Here is a 17,417-nt window from a genome sequence, read left to right as displayed (position 1 = left end):
GAGTTGAAATTTAAATTAAAATAATAGTATTTAACTTATAATATAAAAGAAAAAGACTCTAACTTGCAAGGATCAAAGTTTTAGCTTGGGGGGCGCCTGGGTGGTTCAGATGGTTAAGCATCTGCCTTCGGCTCAGGTCATGATCTCCAGCTCCTGGGATTGAGCCCCAAGTCGGGCTCCCTGCTCATCAGGGAGTCTGTTTCTCCCTCTCCCTCTGCCTCTTCCCCTGCTTGTGCTCTCGCTGTCTCTTTCTCTCTCAAGTGAATAAATAAAATCTTAAAAAAAAAAATAAAAAGTTTTAGCTTGGGTGGCAAGAAGCATTTCCAACAGGTAGATACAGTGCCTCTGGAATTTTTTTTCATATAAGGATAAATGTTTAGGGGCGCCTGGGTGGCTCAGTTGGTTGGGCGACTGCCTTCGTCTCAGGTCATGATCCTGGAGTCCCTAGATCGAGTCCCGCATCGGGCTCCCTGCTCGGCAGGGAGTCTGCTTCTCCCTCTGACCCTCCCCCCCTCTCATGTGCTTGCTCTCTCTCATTCTCTCTCTCTCTCAAATAAATAAATAAAAATCTTTAATAAAAAAAAAAAAGGATAAATGTTTTAAGAGACTGACCAGAAATTTACTCATTGAGATATGATTGACAAAATTGTAAGATATTGAAAGTGTACCACATGATGATTTGATATACATATACATTGTGGAAGGATTCTCCCTCACTGAGTTAATGGACACATCCAACACCTCACATGTTGACCTTTTTAAAAATTTTTTTGTAAGAACATTTAAGTTCTGCTCTCTTAGCCGATTTCAATTATACAATAATTATAATATACAATATATACAATATATAACATATATACAATATACAATAAGTGTTACTAACTAGAGTCAACATAGTATACATTAGATCCTCAGATATTACTCATCTTACAGAAATTTACTCAAGTGTCAACGTTCCATGGGAAGTTCTAGTTCTAGAAACAATGAAGCACTTCCTGTTTGCTTTTAGGTGGAATCTCCAACGGATAAAGCAGGAAACTTCTTCTGCTCCAGCCACTGGGAAGGAGAGAGTCTGAACACCCAGCTGTTCCCCCAGGCATCGCCCGTGACAGACGTGCCAGTAAGTGCATGCCCATGTTAGGAGCTGTTGGTGCCTCCCAGAATTCTCTGTGTGGCATGTGAGGCTCCTGTGGTTTTAGCACTATTTAATGCATCATATTTCTAAATATTCTCCGTTGCATGACTATTTCCTTATGATTATTAATGTTGACTATAGAAATTTTGTTTATGGATTGGAAATAGATTCTTTTCCATGCAGATTTTTTCATTATTTATTTTCTTAAGATTTGAGAGTCCCTGCCACTTAAAAAATCTGCTGCATGAAAATATATATTTTCATGAAAGCAGAACATTAATTTTACATTTTCTTTTAATTTGTTTGTCTTCTAAAAGTAGTATTTCCTCCTTGTTACAGTGCCTCCTGTTTGGATTTATGCAGCATCTAGAATGATGCCCATCCATGTCTATAGCAGACGCCCTTTATTGTTCTTATTACTGTATTACTTTGCTTGCCACCATTTTTTAAAATAAACTTTATTTTTTAGAGCAGTTTTGGGTTCACAGCAAAGCTGAGTAGAAGGTACAGAGATTTTCCACACCCTGCCCCCGCACCTCCCCATTGTCAACATTCCCCACTAGAGTGATACCTTTGTAACAATTGATGAACCAACATCGCTGACACTTCATCACCCGAAGTCCATGGTCTATATTAGGGTTCACTGTTGGTGCTGTACATTCTGTAGGTTTGGACAAATTTATGACATGTATCCGCCATTAGAATATGATACACAGTAGTTTCACTGTCCCAAAAATTCTGTGTGGTCCACCTATTCATCCCTCCACCACCAACCCCTACCCCCACCAATCCCTGGCAACCACTGATCTTTTTACTGTCTCTGTAGTTTTGCTTTTTCCAAGACTTCCTATAGTTAAAATCATATACTGTGTAGCCTTTTCAGACTGGCTTCTTTCACTTAGGAATATGTACTTATGTTTCCTCCATGTCTTGTCATGGCTTGATCGCTCCTTTCTTTTTAGCGCTCAGTTACCGCTATTTTTAAAGTTTGTAATTTGTGAATGGTTGTCCTTTATGGAGAATCAGAGCTAATAACAATTGTGAATATTTATTCAGTATGTACTAAGGGGTAAGTACAATTCTAAGAGCTTTAGATGCAACACCTCATTGAATCCTCACAACAGCCTTGCAAAGTTGGTAACACTATCATTGCCATTATACCAACTGGGAAACAGGCACAGGGAGGCTTACTTACTGGCTTAAGATTATATAGCTAATAAGTGGTGGTTCTGGATTAGAACTCAGAAAGTCTAGTTCTAAATTTCCATGCTTTTAACCATTATACTATACTGCCATTAATTTGTAGCTCTAAAATATTTTGGTCCAATATACAAAATAAATAGTTCTCTAACTAGAGCTAAGTAAATCTTTCATTTTTATTTTTTAAAAAAGATTTATTTCTTTATTTTAGAGAGAGAGGGACAGAGCACGAGCAGGAGGAGGGGCAGAGGGAGAGGGAGAGAGAGAGAGAATCCCAAGCAGACTCCCCACAGAGTTCAGAGCCCAATGCAGGGCTTGATCTCATGACCCTGAGATTGTGACCCTGAGATCATGACCTGAGCCAAAATCAAGATTCAGATGCTTAATCAACTGAGCCACCCAGGTGCCCCAGTCTTTCATTTTTAAAAGCATGGATTTACCAATCCCTTTAGCAGATGTTTTTTTGAGTGCCCACCTCCTGCCTAGAACCATATCAGACCCCAAAGCTTTCTGTTTTAGTGGTGTTTGCCACAGTGGGATTAGGGCTGGGGCATAGCTAAGCTCAGTGAGAAGAAAATTTCTGGCAGATTCCTGCATTTGTTCCTGCTCATGTGTATCCCTTCATAATAATCTCCTCTCTGCGGTGTCAAAATTATGTCAGCTCTCATATTCTGCAGACTCATTTAAATTTCAAATTGTTCTTTCCCTTTAGAATATCCTTACAAGTTCCGTTTTAATGACGCCAGTATCAGAAGATGAAGACAATGTTCTCAAAGCATTTACAGTACCTAAAAACAGGTCCCTGGCAAGTCCCTTGCAGGTAATTACTATTCCAACTTTGGTGTCTTAAAAGCCATTCACTGAAATACTGTCATCTGGAGGGTTTTTTGGGGTTGTTTTTTTTTTTTTGCGACTTTAGTTATAGAGGAGTGATGCTTTTTAACAACTCTTAATGTCTAAAAATCTCCTAACGTTCCTTATTGCCACTCACATGAGACACAGCACAAGTTTTTATTAGAGCAGGTTTTCAAAGCCTGATGAAGTGAAACATTTCTTACTGTGACTGAGGGCAAGATCATGGCATATACGTGTCAATATCTCCCTCTTCTGCTCTTACACATTTCATAAAAAGTTTATTGGTATAGTTCTTTTTTTGTTTCAAAATTCTTACTTTTTACACTTAATTAATAAGCCATCAAAACTCAGGCACTGTTTGGATTTTAAATGAAGTTTGAAATTAGCTAGTTGGAAAATGATTACAATCTATTTGACTATCAGAATAAGAAAGTCAGCTGCCAGGGTTGTGTGGCTAAGCCGTAGTTGACCATCTGCTGCTGGGTTTTAATATCAAAAGAGATTCCCCTTATAACTCTGAAGTAGTGTATGTTGATGAAATACAGTAAATTCCAAATTAATCCCAAGCCAAATATAAGTAAGAATGCAAATTTACTCCTCTAAAGTATTTAAAGCAGTTCTCAACATTAAGTAGCCCAGTACCTAGCCACCGGCAGAGCCCTCCCCTCCATCCCTCTGAGCTACACTGAGGGAAACTTCATAAACCCCAGAGCATATAGAGAACCTGGAGTCCGAAGTGGAAAGTGCTATTTGTACTATGAGTTAGAGGTTGGCATGCTTTGAGAACTTTTTTTTTTCTCTCTCTCTCTCTTAAGGGCTTCCCCATCATTGTGGTAGGCTTTCTCCCCACAAATTGTGAGAATCTTAAAACTTCCCCTTTTTAAGTATTTGTGATATTTAGTATTATTTTTTAAGTAATACAAATACAGCTAGAAGGGCTGTAGGCACATTTTGTTTCTTAATCAGATTGCTTTCCTATGGCCGCTATCTGATTCAACAGTTTTGGTGAGAGATTGACGGTTGACTGGAGTGTAGGACACGGAAGAGGGAAAGCCAATGCTTGTGGTGGGGGGGGGGGGGGAGCTGGTTCTGGAGTGTTCCTGAGTCAGTCAGGCCTGGGTAGTCAGGCCTGGGTATCACCAAGAATTGGGACAGGAAGAAGAGAACAAACTCCATCGAGGCAGAAGGGGGACACAGAAAGCAGGCTAGAAGGATGTCAAGGCAAAGGTCAGCTCTTTCAAAATTTTACCTACACTGATCCTGGCTCCAGAAGGGCAATGCATTCTGTTTCTCTTTCCCTCTTTCTTCCTAAATACTTGGCCCTTGGTTTCCAGAGCCTAGAATTTGACCATTGCTGTTAGTACAGTAAGCTAGAGTAAATCTTACATATATTTTATAACCTAGTCTGGGATTCAACCTATATTTACAGTAGTATAGAAAAAGGGCATTCTGAATTTCAAAGAGTAAACATGTAAGTATATTTGAGGACAGTTTTCATGATGTAAGTAATTATCATTACATAAGTTGAAAACCCCTGGTTACTACTTTCCTAAAATTGAATCCTAAAAGCTTTTGGCCTAACTGAATAGTGTTTGGCCAAAACCATTAGAGCTGAACATGGTACTGATATAAAATATATGTTATATAAAATTGGCAAGTGGTATACAATGGAATATTATGCAGCCATCAAAAAAATGAAATTTTGCCATTTACGACGTGGATGGAACTAGAGGGTATTATGCTAAGCGAAATAAGTCAATCAGAAAAAGGCAAGTATCATATGATCTCACTGATATGAGGAATTTGAGAAACAAGACAGAGGATCATAGGGGATGGGAGGGGAAAATGAAACAAGATGAAACCAGAGAGGGAGACAAACCGTAAGAGACTCTTAATCTCAGGAAGCAAACTGAGGGTTGCTGGAGTGGAGGGGGGTGGGAGGGATGGGGTGGCTGGGTGATGGACACTGGGGAGGGTATGTGCTATGGTGAGTGCTGTGAATTGTGTAAGACTGATGACTCGCAGACCTGTAACCCTGAAACAAATAATACATTATATGTTAATAAAAAAAATTTTTTTTTAAATTGGCAAGTTGTCAGTACTATAAAAAAGTAAGTTGTCAGATTTTTTTATCTTACATGCTGTTGTATTTTTTTAAAAAAATGATCAGTATGGAACTTAATTGTCGATGTATTTATATATTATTTAATGAAAATATTAGTTATCTTTGAGACTCAAAATTAAGTAGTGACCTGTTCTATTAATCTATATTTTCTACCATATAAAGGAGTCATATTTGGCACTCTACAGATTCTAATATCTGTATATTGGGATTAAGCCATTCACGTACATCATGTGGTGAAGGCAGTATTTGTCAATTCCACTAAATGAAGTAATTGAGATCCAGAAGTTAATTTTAAAGTCAATGCTTCTATCTGCACTATATGATTTACTGATTTATACTGCTTAAATATATCTTAATAACCTGCTATAATAGATAACTAATTCATTTTAAGAAATACTCATTAAATGAATGAATAGTACACACCAAGTATTTCCATTGTTTTGTGTCATGGAGCTCTAGCTTCTGATACCATAGAAATATGCGATTTCTAAAATGTTTTAAACTTCTGTTGATAAATACTGGAAAATTCATCAAATGAATCTCGATATTTAAATGTATATTGTTTATATTTCATACAGTCCTGATTCAACAATATTTACATAAGTTTTTATGCAATTTGGTAATTTTGTTTGGTTAGGACATAATACTTTATCATATATTTCCATTGATAATTCAATTTGACCTAATTAGGCAGATTGCTCATGAATAGTATTATTGAACAAATGCATTTCTTACATGATCTGGCTTTTCAGCTTGAGAGTACTTTATATAACCTGTAGCTTTTGTACTTTGTGCTTATAATAAATCAAATATTGAATGGGATTTTAGCCAAATAGTCTAGATATTTTTATCATAGTGCTTTTAATTAAAACAACTAAATGTGATTCCTAAAATATTTTAAAATTTTGATACTTCTAAAATGTAAGATATCTGCCACATGTATAGGGCAATTGAGTGTCTATCCACCCAGTAGTCTAGATAACTTAGGTACAAGAACAGTCTATTGAAGACCACAGTAATTCTGTGTTCTGTCATTTCAGTTTTAATCATCCCTGGATTAATTATGGCAATAACACATTAGGCAGAGCAATTACTGTTTTTGAGGCCAAAATACTGGACCCTTATGGTTCTAGCTTCTAATGTACATAGAAATGCATGTGCTTATACATAAATATGTATAAATTACATTTGATATTCTAAAACTAGAAATGCAAGGAGCTATGAGTTTAACATTTTATTATGACAAATTTCAAACATACATAGAATTATAGAAAATATTCTAATTTAGATTTAACAATTATTAACATTTTGCCATATTTACTTCATCTATTTTTTATGAAGCATGTTAAAATTCCAGACAATATGATGTTTATTCATTTGTGTACTTCCAGATGTATCTCTAAAACTAAAGATGTTTTTCTATAGGACCTAATACTGTCATCACACATTGTTATTTATAATAATTTCTTAATATTCTAATTCTCAGGCTGTATTTAAGTTTCCCCTCAATCCAAAAAAGAATCTTTTTTGTTTTTCTGATCAGAAACGAAACAGTTTCACACAGTGCATTCTGTCGTTAAGTCTTTTAAATCTCTTTTAATCTCTAGACCAATGTTGTCCAATAGAACTCCTGTAGTGATGGAAAGGCTACTGTCCCATGTGATAACCACTAGTCATATGTGGCCAGAGCTCTTGAAATGTGGCTAGTGCCACTGAGGAACAGAATTTTCAGTTTCATTGAATTTACATTGGTTTCACTTAATAGTCATATTTCCTTCCTCTCTTCCTGGAATTAACCATTTCCCCAAAGAGCTCTGATCCTTTCAGTGGGAAACGGTACGTAGAGACCAAAATCAGGGTGCTAAGTATGTCCGTGTGTTCTGTGGGTTGTCATTGGGAACCAATGAATTTTAACAACTCAGAACTCTGAGTTACAGCCCGTAAAGTATAATGCTTACATAGAGGCTATATTATCCATTAGGCACAAATAATGTTCTATTTGTTTTTAAAATTATTTATGCTCAGTCTTCTTCCAAAAAGAATCTGTGGCAGCCGCACAATCTTATAATTGTTGGATTTCTTTTTCCTTTTTAAAGGTGCTTTAATTTTACATTGTACCAGTAAACAGGGACTCATAATAAAAATGTTCTGAGACATTTTTGATATTTGTGTCTTTCATGCAGCTCAGAATATGTGAGATTTTCACGTTGGACAGTTGTACCATTTTTTCCCACATTGTGTGGGGGTAGCGGATGGAGTCTAGAAAATGATAAAATTATCTAATTTGGGGAAATAAAATTCAGCTTAGAAAGCTTGCAGTTTGGGACAGGAAAGAGATTCATGGTGGAACACTATTCAAAAGTTACCCTGAAAGAGCCTGAGGCAGACACACACGCACACGCACACACACACGCAAAACTCCCTCCTCAGCATGGAGAAAAGAGCTGCCTGTTTTCTTCAATATGCTTTCAATTTGCTTTACATTTTGAAATAAATATATTATGCTAATAAATATTTCTTGAGGTAGACATTTTCATTGGTAGATCTGAAACTGTACTTGTTATAAGCCTTCTGAACTTCTGTATTTTTCTCTTAAATTATAATTTCCTTTTATTCCTATTTAAAACCCAAGTGTAAAAGATGTGTTCATATGCGTTTTTACTCACTCACTTTCCTCTTTTTTGTAACCACAGAATGACAGCCTTAAATTTTAATTTCCTGACTTGGCTTGTCATGGCCTTACTTTTGTAAAACAGTGAATTCAATTTAAGTGAATTTCTCAGGCCATTATTATTTAAACACATTTGCACAGCATTGAGGAATCTTAAAATATTTTTGCAAGCAGATGAGACTCGCTTTTTCAGTTCCATATGTTTTTGATTGCTCCTATCTTTACATGAATTGTTAATGAATTTTTTAAAAAGTAGGGCAAACCTTTTTTGTATGATTGGCATTGCTAAAGAGCAAAATAAACTAGCACGCAGATAACAGGAACCTGGTTCTAGTCTAGACTCCACCATTTTCTGATTGCGTGATCCTAACTCATTAACCTCTTCAGACCAAAATGCTCTCATCTATAAATTGAGGACTATAGTATGTCCTCCACTCATGAGATAAGGTTGGTAGGAAGATGAAGTGGAGATAACATTGCTTTCAAAATGGCAGCCCAGTTGCCCATAGACATTGGTGGTCTCTGTTATTAGGCAAAGGCTATACACAGTCTCTGTCAGAAAGACAGGCAAGGAGGCCTCCCGTATGGCCAGGGCTTCTTGCCCTGTGGCGTACTATTTCCTCTAGCAAGCTCTTTCTCATTCCCTGTTCCACTCTTGCAGAACTGTGTCAGTGGGTCACCCAAAGAGACAGCTGACTCAACTCATTCCTGAAATAAAGGTAGTCTTTAGACACACACACCAAAGAATGTGGTGTGATGGACATGAAATAACTGATTGGTCTTCTCTATTTTTCTGCTGCTTGTGTTGGCGTGTCAACAGACATGGAAGACAGTCTGTCTACGTGTGACATAGGTCTTTCCAGGCATTTCTTAATGTAGTATGCTGTTGTTGACCTGCTCCCTTGGATACCTCTGTACTCATCTGGTTCTCCCTTGGGTCACTTTTTTCCACTTGTCCCAGCAAGAATTCACATAGCTGTTGGCAGTTACATTTCAGTGACCCACTTTCAATATATGTTCTAAATCAAGCAAGTTGGCCCTATACAGCTTTTGGGTTGAACTAGGAAAGGCCGAATGAAGGTGGGGGAAGGATATCAAGCTCAGATTTAGAGTGCCCTGCCCCAGACATTACAAGATACGGATTTTTGTTTGATTCGCCTTGGTAAACACTATGATGCTCGGGCCAGCAAAGATAGAATTGCTTTGGAGCAATTTGGCACTTGTCTTAATCTTAATAGTCTGAACTAATATGTGACGCCCTAGTCTATGTGATATAAACTGTTTGTAAAGTCTAAAAACATGTAAGAGAGAGACCCCTGGAGACATCTAGGACAAACTCCAAACTGGGGAAAAGTCTAGCCACATTAGCAACAGTTAACTTAGGCTTGGGTGGGGTGGAGGCTGGTGGATGGGGTGACTTCCAATCACTGTCTGGACCTTTAATTCCCTAACTTTTAAGGCTCTTTTCTATGAGAAGTTAAAAACCCTGAAGTCGGGGTCATTTCACTGTTTTGTGCAGACATAGGGAGGCATTCATGCGTGAGAGAAGTTGGCTCTTAACCTTACCTTAGTGACATTTCATCACCAGTCCATCCCTGACTTTCAAGATTCAACAGCTTCCAAGGATTTTACATTATCTCTTATAATTGATACATCTTTAAAAGATGCCCTTTGGGAAAAGAATTCTGACTTTTAGAATTTTAGTCCACAGTAAGTATTTTCTTCAGTTGGGTTAAATAGAATAATCAGATAATTCTTATTCTTACTCATTAGGACACCTGTTTATTATTTAAAAAAAACAGAACAAAAGAAAAATACAGTACCATCTCATGAGTTGCTTTGGTTTTACAAAATCATTTTTTTATGACTGATGCAAATTTTTTTTATTAGGGCTACGAATTGGAAACCTTGCCAAGGTTTTTGACATCAGCTATTGTGTGAAGCTGCAGTATGAATATAATAATGATAGCAGTTGTTCAGCATGATGAAAAAACTATATTCTAAAGAAAAACGTGAAGATAATCTAATTCTGACAGAAAACCACCTGTGGACGTGGTGGTCTTGTCTCATTTTATTTCTTCTGTTTTCCACAAAGGATCAAGTATTTATTTAAAGTGCCTTGGCAGGATATCCCAGTTAAAGCTTTGACAGTCTGTTTACAGTTCACTTCTGCCCCGGGGGCAATTAAAGGCACATCACAGGATAAACAAGGTGACTCTCAGGCTAGAGGAGGAGGATGTGCCGTAGGATTATTAATGTTGAAATGACTTAGCGTTCGAGTGACAGGTCTGCATTAGCACAAGAATTCATGTGCAGAAATCCATAATTCTTATCAATTCTTTAGTGTAAATGAAACTAAAATTTAAGAAGGAATAAGGAGGCACAAAGATATATATGACAGTATTAAAAAATATTCTTCTAGCACGAAGACATTTAATCCCCCTTTGTCAAAACTCTTCTGTCTGCTTGAGAAGTTGGCCAAGGGCCCCAGGGCTTCAAGGTAAGGAGAGAGAAGGAACTAGCAAAAGAGGAGGCGACTGTCATTTCAGCTGTTGGACCTGAGCACTTCTTCTCTTACCTGAGTACTTGACCCTCTGCTCTTCCTTAACTCTCACCCTGTCGGTCTGTGTCTGCCCTGACCAGTTTTTCATTCATTGTTGTGAGAAGTACTCACACCTGCAGAAAAGGAGCTGCCCGCTCATGCTGCCCACTGGCCTTTCTGTTCTACACACAGTGCCTACTGGGTCCTGGCGTTTGTCTGCACTGGGAGATTCAGGTGTTCCAACCCAGGCTCTGAGCTACAGGGCTTATATGCCCTTGAGATGCTCCGTTTCCTGGAATTCAATTTGTTTCTTGGAAAATTCTGTTTTGACTTAGGAAAAGCTGACTGTTTGAAAAGTTTCCTTAAAATACTAATTAAAAATATATGGTTTACCTTTTTTTATATTGATCTTGTTTTAAATATCCAGTCCTAGAGAAAGAGCCAAACATGAATAAAGTGGTGAGCCATGTGGGAGATCCAATAAGAACACAGTCAAATTTCAAGTTAAGAATAGATGAAATTGAGGACCGCCTGGGTGGCTCAGTCTGTTAAGCGTCTGCCTTCGGCTAAGGTCATGATCCCAGGGTCCTGGGATCGAGCCCCGCATCAGGCTCCTTGCTCAGCGGGGAGCCTGCTTCTCCCTCTGCCTCTGCTGTTCCCCCCTGCTTGTGCTCTCTCGCTCTCTCTCTGTGAAATAAATAAATAAAATCTTAAAAAAAAAAAAAGAATATAAGAAATTGATAATACTCAGTATTCAGTTCTCCTGAACAGATTCTGGGAATCCTGAATTAACTTAGGTACTGTATGGCCAAGGGTCAGAACCTGACTTTTACCAGGAGACATGGTAAAAGCAAGCAGGAGATTGTTTCCACATAGTATTTTAAGATATGTAATTTACACGTTTAGAAAATTAGGTCTATATTTATTGAAGCACAGCTAAGTAGAAAAATTCCTTTTTTCAAATTTTTAAAATTTAAATTCAATTAATTAACATATAATATATTATTGGTTTCAGAGGTAGAGGTCAGTGATTCATCAGTCTTATATAATACCCATCATGTGCCCTCCTTAATGTCCATCACCCAGTTACCCCATCCCCCACTCCCCTCCCCTCCAGCAACCCTCAGTTTGTTTCCTGAGATTAAGAGTCTCTTATGGTTTGTCTCCCTCTCTGCTTTCGTCTTTTATTTTTTCCTCTCTTCTCCAATGATCCTTTGTTTTGTCTCTTAAATTCCACCTCTGAGTGAGATCATATGATAATTGCCTTTCTCCAATTGACTTATTTCGCTTAGCATAATACCCTCTAGTTCCATCCACATCATTGCAAATGGCAAGATTTCATTTTTTTTTTTTGATGGCTGAGTAGTATTAAGTAGCAAAATTCTTAACTGGAGAAAATAGAAACATTTGTCCCTGCTTCTCGCTTTTCTCTCCAACCTCACCTTCATTCCCCTTTCCCCTCCATCTGTATGTATTCTCTCAAAATAGGTATTTTGGGGTTTAGTGTGTATCTTTCTGTGATTTGGGATTTACATAGAAGATATTGGCATATGAAGGTATTTCCTTCTGCTGCCTCTTTAGTCGCTTGTTTTTTAAGATCTGCGCACTTGGTTCTGAGCGCTGCACAGTCCTTCGTGCAGACGTCGGCCATATTTCTCTCTTAACCCTCGAGTAATGACCGGTCACGCCGCTGCAGTGACAACAGATATGCCAACTCAGTCACTGAAACGGTAACACCAACTTTTACCTTTTTTAATCGGGCTTCGTGTGTCAATTTAGTGTTTCAGTGCAGCACTGAACAATTTAGCAACAACATGTAAGCAACTAACTTAATTGAAATATGGAATTTATATGGACAGATAGACACCAGAGAAACATGTATATTTAATCTGCTTGCTTGAACCTGGAGAACCATCATTTATTCAGAACTATTTCAAAGAACTGAAAATCAACAAAATCAACCTGGTGATTTTGTTTCGGAAAAGATTAAATGTGACCCAGTGGCAGACGTCGGCCGCAAACAAATGTCTGTCATCTTTGTGATACACAGCTCCAGGAAAATATTACGATAATCCATCTTGCTATGTAGTATTTCAGGTTACGTGGTGAGCCTCTGAGCCTTCAGAGCAAAACAAGTGTAAACTTAGACGATGTCCTTTGCATTAGTGGTGAGACTGCTTGGCAGATGGGGCAGAAGCCAGGAAATCCACTTTGTGTCCTGTGCAAGCTCCCAAGTTAGAAACATGGCACCATAGGCCTTCTGTCACTGATACTTTGTTCCAGCCACTAGGCTAGGAAACCCCATCACCATACAAATGCCATGTTCATTCAGAATGATTCCTCTTTGCTACAGAGCCTGATGACTTTGATTCCACCCCCCCCCGCCCCCCATCTAAACGCTTCTTCCTGCAATCCAAGACCTCGCTGGGCTGAGCCCACAATTTTCCACTGTTAAGGACACTAATGAAGTAGCATCCTACACTCTCAAGGGCCTGGACTCAGCCCAGCTTCACCACTTCTTAGCTGGACAACAGTGAGGATGTTGCCTGCACTCTCTCTTCCTTTACCGTTGGCGGGTCTGCAAAACAGGGGCACTGATCCGTCCCTGTGCCTCCGGTATTTTGTGTGGGGATTACGTGAGATGAAAGATGGAAAACACTCGGAAGCATGGCTGGCACATGGTGACACTTGCTGAATGTTGTCACCGAATCCACCAGATCTTCCTCTCTTGCAGTCCCTCCCAGAAGCAAGGTACAAACTGCAGCTTCCTGGTTCTTTTGTGCTATTTCTCTACCCAGGGTACATTCCTTCTTTCTCACCTGCCCATCTAAGTCCGCCTTTTCTTGCTCTTTCCCTAGCAATGTCTCTGTGCGCCATCCCCCCTTCACTGGGCACGGCCCACGAACCTCCCATGCTGCCTGTTGTCCCCCCCACCTGGTTCCCACGTGTTCACTTTGTCCCGTACAGGACACTGGAGGCTCTAGAAAGCAGAGGCCTTTCTTGGCTTCTTCTTTTGTCCCATGGGAAAAACCCCTCTTGGGTGTCCATAGCAGGAAGAGTTGTGCTTTGACTAAACCACTGGTTTAGTTTTGAGCTCACAGACCCCAAATCTGCTTGTGTTTCTGTGTCCCCCTTTGCATTGACTGCTAGAGAGCTCAGAGACAGGCTTGAGGCTGACACTTAGTTGGCTCACTGTACTTCGTGACGAACGTTTTACATAAAAATATCACACCATCATCGTGTTATTTTTTCCATATTTCCCCATGACCCTGCCTCATCCACTGTCTAATCCCTGTTATCTTATATTTATTTTGTGAGCATCATAAATCCTTTCAGGAATGAAGTAGAGCAAAACAGTACATATTTCAGTTGGAAGCAGTATGGAGGGAAGGTAGGGCCTCGGACTGTTCAGGAGACGAACCTGGGGTCAAAGCCACTCCACTCCTCACCCTCGGAGCGGCTTTGGGCAGGTTATGTCCACTCCCCGAGTCTCCATTTCCTGCCCGTTTGAAGAGAGAAGGAACCTCCCCCTCGGGGTGTTTGTGCTATGTCAGTGAGATCGTGACCGTGATGTGTCAAACGCCGGACCGGGATGTCGATGCGGCCTAGCAGATACTAGTTCATCTGCATCTTCCAGGGTGTCTTATCCTGGTGAACAGAGATTTCTAAATTAATTGATGCTTCATTGATAATACAAAATATATACTATGTTTAGGAGGTGTGAGTCGATTCCAGCACCTGTGGGAGCTTCTTCCCTCAGAGAACTGAAGCCCTCACCAGTTTGTATAATGAGGAAATGCCCAGAGGCATCTGGGAGGATTATGCCCATTCCCCATCTCCAACTTGGCAAAAATCACCCTAATGGACAAAAGGCACTCAAGGGCGAAGATGCAGCTGTAGCATATGATCTTGGCTGAAGTGGGGTTTCCTCTCTCTTAGCGGTAAATGATTTCTGATCACTACTATCACTTCAGGACTCTGGAGTCCCCGGGGTGAGATTTTATCTGACAAAGGCTCCCTGGTGTCTACTTTTGCCGGCGGGAGGTCAGAATTCCCTGTGCTGGCCTTGCTGGGACTGGGAATCCTTCAGGGGATGAGGCATGGGTCGCCTGTCTAACCTTGCTGTTGGCCTCTTTTTCCCCATTAGCCTTGTGGCGGCGCCTGGGAAGCTGCATCCTGTGGAAAGACAGAAGATCAGATGACGGCTTCTGGTCAGGCTCGAAAATATGTGAATGCCTTCTCAACCCGGACTCTGGTCATGTGAGACATTTCTAGACAAGCATTATGGTTTTCAGAACACTTCAAGTTGACTTGGGATATATCATTCCTCTACATGAGACTTTTCATGAATGGGAGAAGAGCCTATTTTTGTTGTGGTACAACAGTTGAGAGCAGCACCAAGTGCATTTAGGTGGATGAAATCTTATGGGATTTCACCCAACTAAAAGGATTTTTTAAAAATAAATAAATAAATAACAGTCTTACCTAAATTATTAGGTAATGAATTGTAGTCAGTTGTTAATAATCTTAATGCAGATTTTTTTAAACATAAAATGATTTATCTGTATTTTAGAGGACCAACGGATCAGTATTTTTTCCTGTGATGAGGTTTTTTGAAATTTTACACACACAAAAAAAAGGTACTCCAATATATCACTTTTCTCAATCACTAAACACGATGCATTACTGTAAATGTTGGCTTAATACCATGGGATCATTAATCAAGATCGTAAATGCTCATTTATGGTTAATAACATTGGAGGTACATTTATTGTACTAAACCATTTTATGAGTTTTTTTTGTTAGCTTGCTTTAAAAATTATTACTGTATGAAATAGTTTTATAAAAAAATTATATTTTTATTCAGTAATTTAATTTTGTAAATGCCAAATGAAAAAATGTGTTTTGCTGCTATGGTTTTAGCCTGTAGACATGCTGCTAGTATCAGAGGAGCAGTAGAGCTTTGGATGGAAAGAAAAGAAACTTGGTGTTAGGTAATTGACTATGCACTAGTATTTCAAACTTTTTTATTTTTTATATATATATATGTACTTTTTTTCCCTCCCCCCTTTTGTAATACATTGGAAAACTTGTTTGGGAGATTTTGCATTTGTTGTTGTTATTGTTTTTTATTTTTTTATTTTTTTATTTTCTTGTTATTGTTGGTTTATAAGAGCATGCATTGCACTTCTTTTTTGGGAGATCTATGTTGTTGATGTCCTGTGTTTTGTTTTGAGTTCACTCTCACTATTCTTTAATTCAGGGGTTATGTGTTTGATCAGCGTCCCCCATGGTTTCTGAGTGTATGGGCTCAGAACTGCTGTACAGAGGCTGTGTTTGCCGCTCGAGTCAGGAGATTAGGGGTGCCTTAAGAATATTTGGTGCACGATGTCTGGCACTGAACTTGGAGATGACAGTGTATTTACTGCCTTGTAGAGAAATAAAGCTGTGTCCTTATTTTACTTACTTTTGGCGTCTCTTGTGATTGTGGACGATAGTCATGCTTTTAAGAAAATGGAGTGAATTCGGAACATTTTCTTGTGTTAATAATTTGTGCACCATCTGAACTTCATGTGAAGGAGCCACGAATCCTTACTTTAGAGAAAGAAGAACAAGCAAACCAAATTCAGTAGTTGACAACATAATCATGAGCAGAGGGACAACTGGGAGGAATCCTGCAGAATGTGTTAGGGTTCCAGCAGCATTTGAACTGGGATAACGGGTACTGATACCACGGATGAGGGTGGGGGGAGGAGGACCACAGGGTTGGTGCATGGAGAGGGAAAGTCATGGAAAGCAGGAGCCCTAGAGAGGAGCCATGACCTTTGGGGACCTCACAGGGAGAAAGCCAAGGGTAATGCCTGACTTTACTTCCATCCCTCCCATCTCTGTCAAGGGTCCTCATTCACAGAACCAACTAGAAGCTAGAGGGCAAGGGAGCCCCTGGATGTAAGGCCAGTCAGCCTGTGAGGGCAGAGCCAGAGGACATTTATCTGTTAGGGCAAGAGTAGGGCATCCCAGCTGAGTCACCCATGAAGTTTACCTCCCGGTATTAGAGATGGGTCTCCACTGCTCTCCATCTCTCAGCTTGCCATTCTTTCCCCCATGCTACAATGGACCTCTCACACAGCTTCCTGATGATTTGCTCTAGTCACCCTTGTCCAGCTCAGACTTGGCATTCTCACTTGGCATGATGCATGTGGTGCTCCTAGAGCCAAGGATTTATGACCCCAATCACGAATCTTTAAGACTGTCTAGGAAAAAAAAGGAAGAAAGAATAAAAAGACTGTTTAGTATTCTTCAACTATCTTTCTGAGAGGTAATAACACATCATCTCAAAGACAGTGTTTTTATATTCATGAACTCTCAGAGTATGTTCTAGGTGCTGACTCTGCCCCTTACTTGCATCCGAATCTTCGACAGGTCACTGGCCTTTCTGAGACTTTTTTCTTCATCTGTGGCATGAGTTCGTTCCTACAATGAAATCTTGTGAAGTAATCCACTATCCAAATGATTGCTATTACATGTGCTTTCCATAATTAAGTAATGCATGCCCTGTTGTGTGTCAGATGTTCATCTGACGATGTGCATTGCTGATTATAGAGTTAAACATAGAGGTCGGGTTATAACTCTTGAAATAAATTAATGGCAAGAGTGAATTCAACATTTTACAGAACCGAAATAAATATTTACTTTTCCAACAAGTACATGACCTAATAACTAGAAACTAAAAACCTGAACTAAATGAAAAACAGTGCAGATTTAGGTTTTATGTATAAATACTCACACTCCTATAACACCCATTTCCTAAGCATCTCTAAGACATTTATTTGTCCTGTCCTTGTTTTTAGCCATCCTCCTCTCTCTAGCAGAGCTTTAGGCAGGAAAA

The 17,417-nt window shown here is 39.3% G+C and overlaps 1 protein-coding gene across 8 annotated transcripts in view; it reads left to right on the top strand.

The window, feature by feature from the left end:
* The window catches only part of MYB (MYB proto-oncogene, transcription factor), a 34,169-nt gene extending 18,836 nt beyond the window's left edge, over positions 1-15,333 (top strand). For 7 of the 8 annotated variants that reach the window (XM_044917333.1, XM_044917332.1, XM_021693310.2 and 4 more), the window contains 3 exons: positions 1,010-1,120; positions 3,048-3,155; positions 14,676-15,333. In XM_044917333.1, the coding sequence (XP_044773268.1) occupies positions 1,010-1,120; positions 3,048-3,155; positions 14,676-14,792 (336 nt within the window). In that variant the 3' untranslated portion in view covers positions 14,793-15,333. The remainder of the gene's footprint in view (positions 1-1,009; positions 1,121-3,047; positions 3,156-14,675) is intronic. The other variant, XM_044917334.1, reaches the window with a different exon arrangement.
* Positions 15,334-17,417: the final 2,084 nt, after the last annotated feature.

This window comes from Neomonachus schauinslandi, chromosome 8, assembly GCF_002201575.2.
Source record: "Neomonachus schauinslandi chromosome 8, ASM220157v2, whole genome shotgun sequence".
NCBI lineage: Eukaryota > Metazoa > Chordata > Mammalia > Carnivora > Phocidae > Neomonachus > Neomonachus schauinslandi.
The sequence above is the reverse complement of the archived record's forward strand: the minus strand, read 5'-3'. Positions and strand labels throughout refer to the sequence as shown.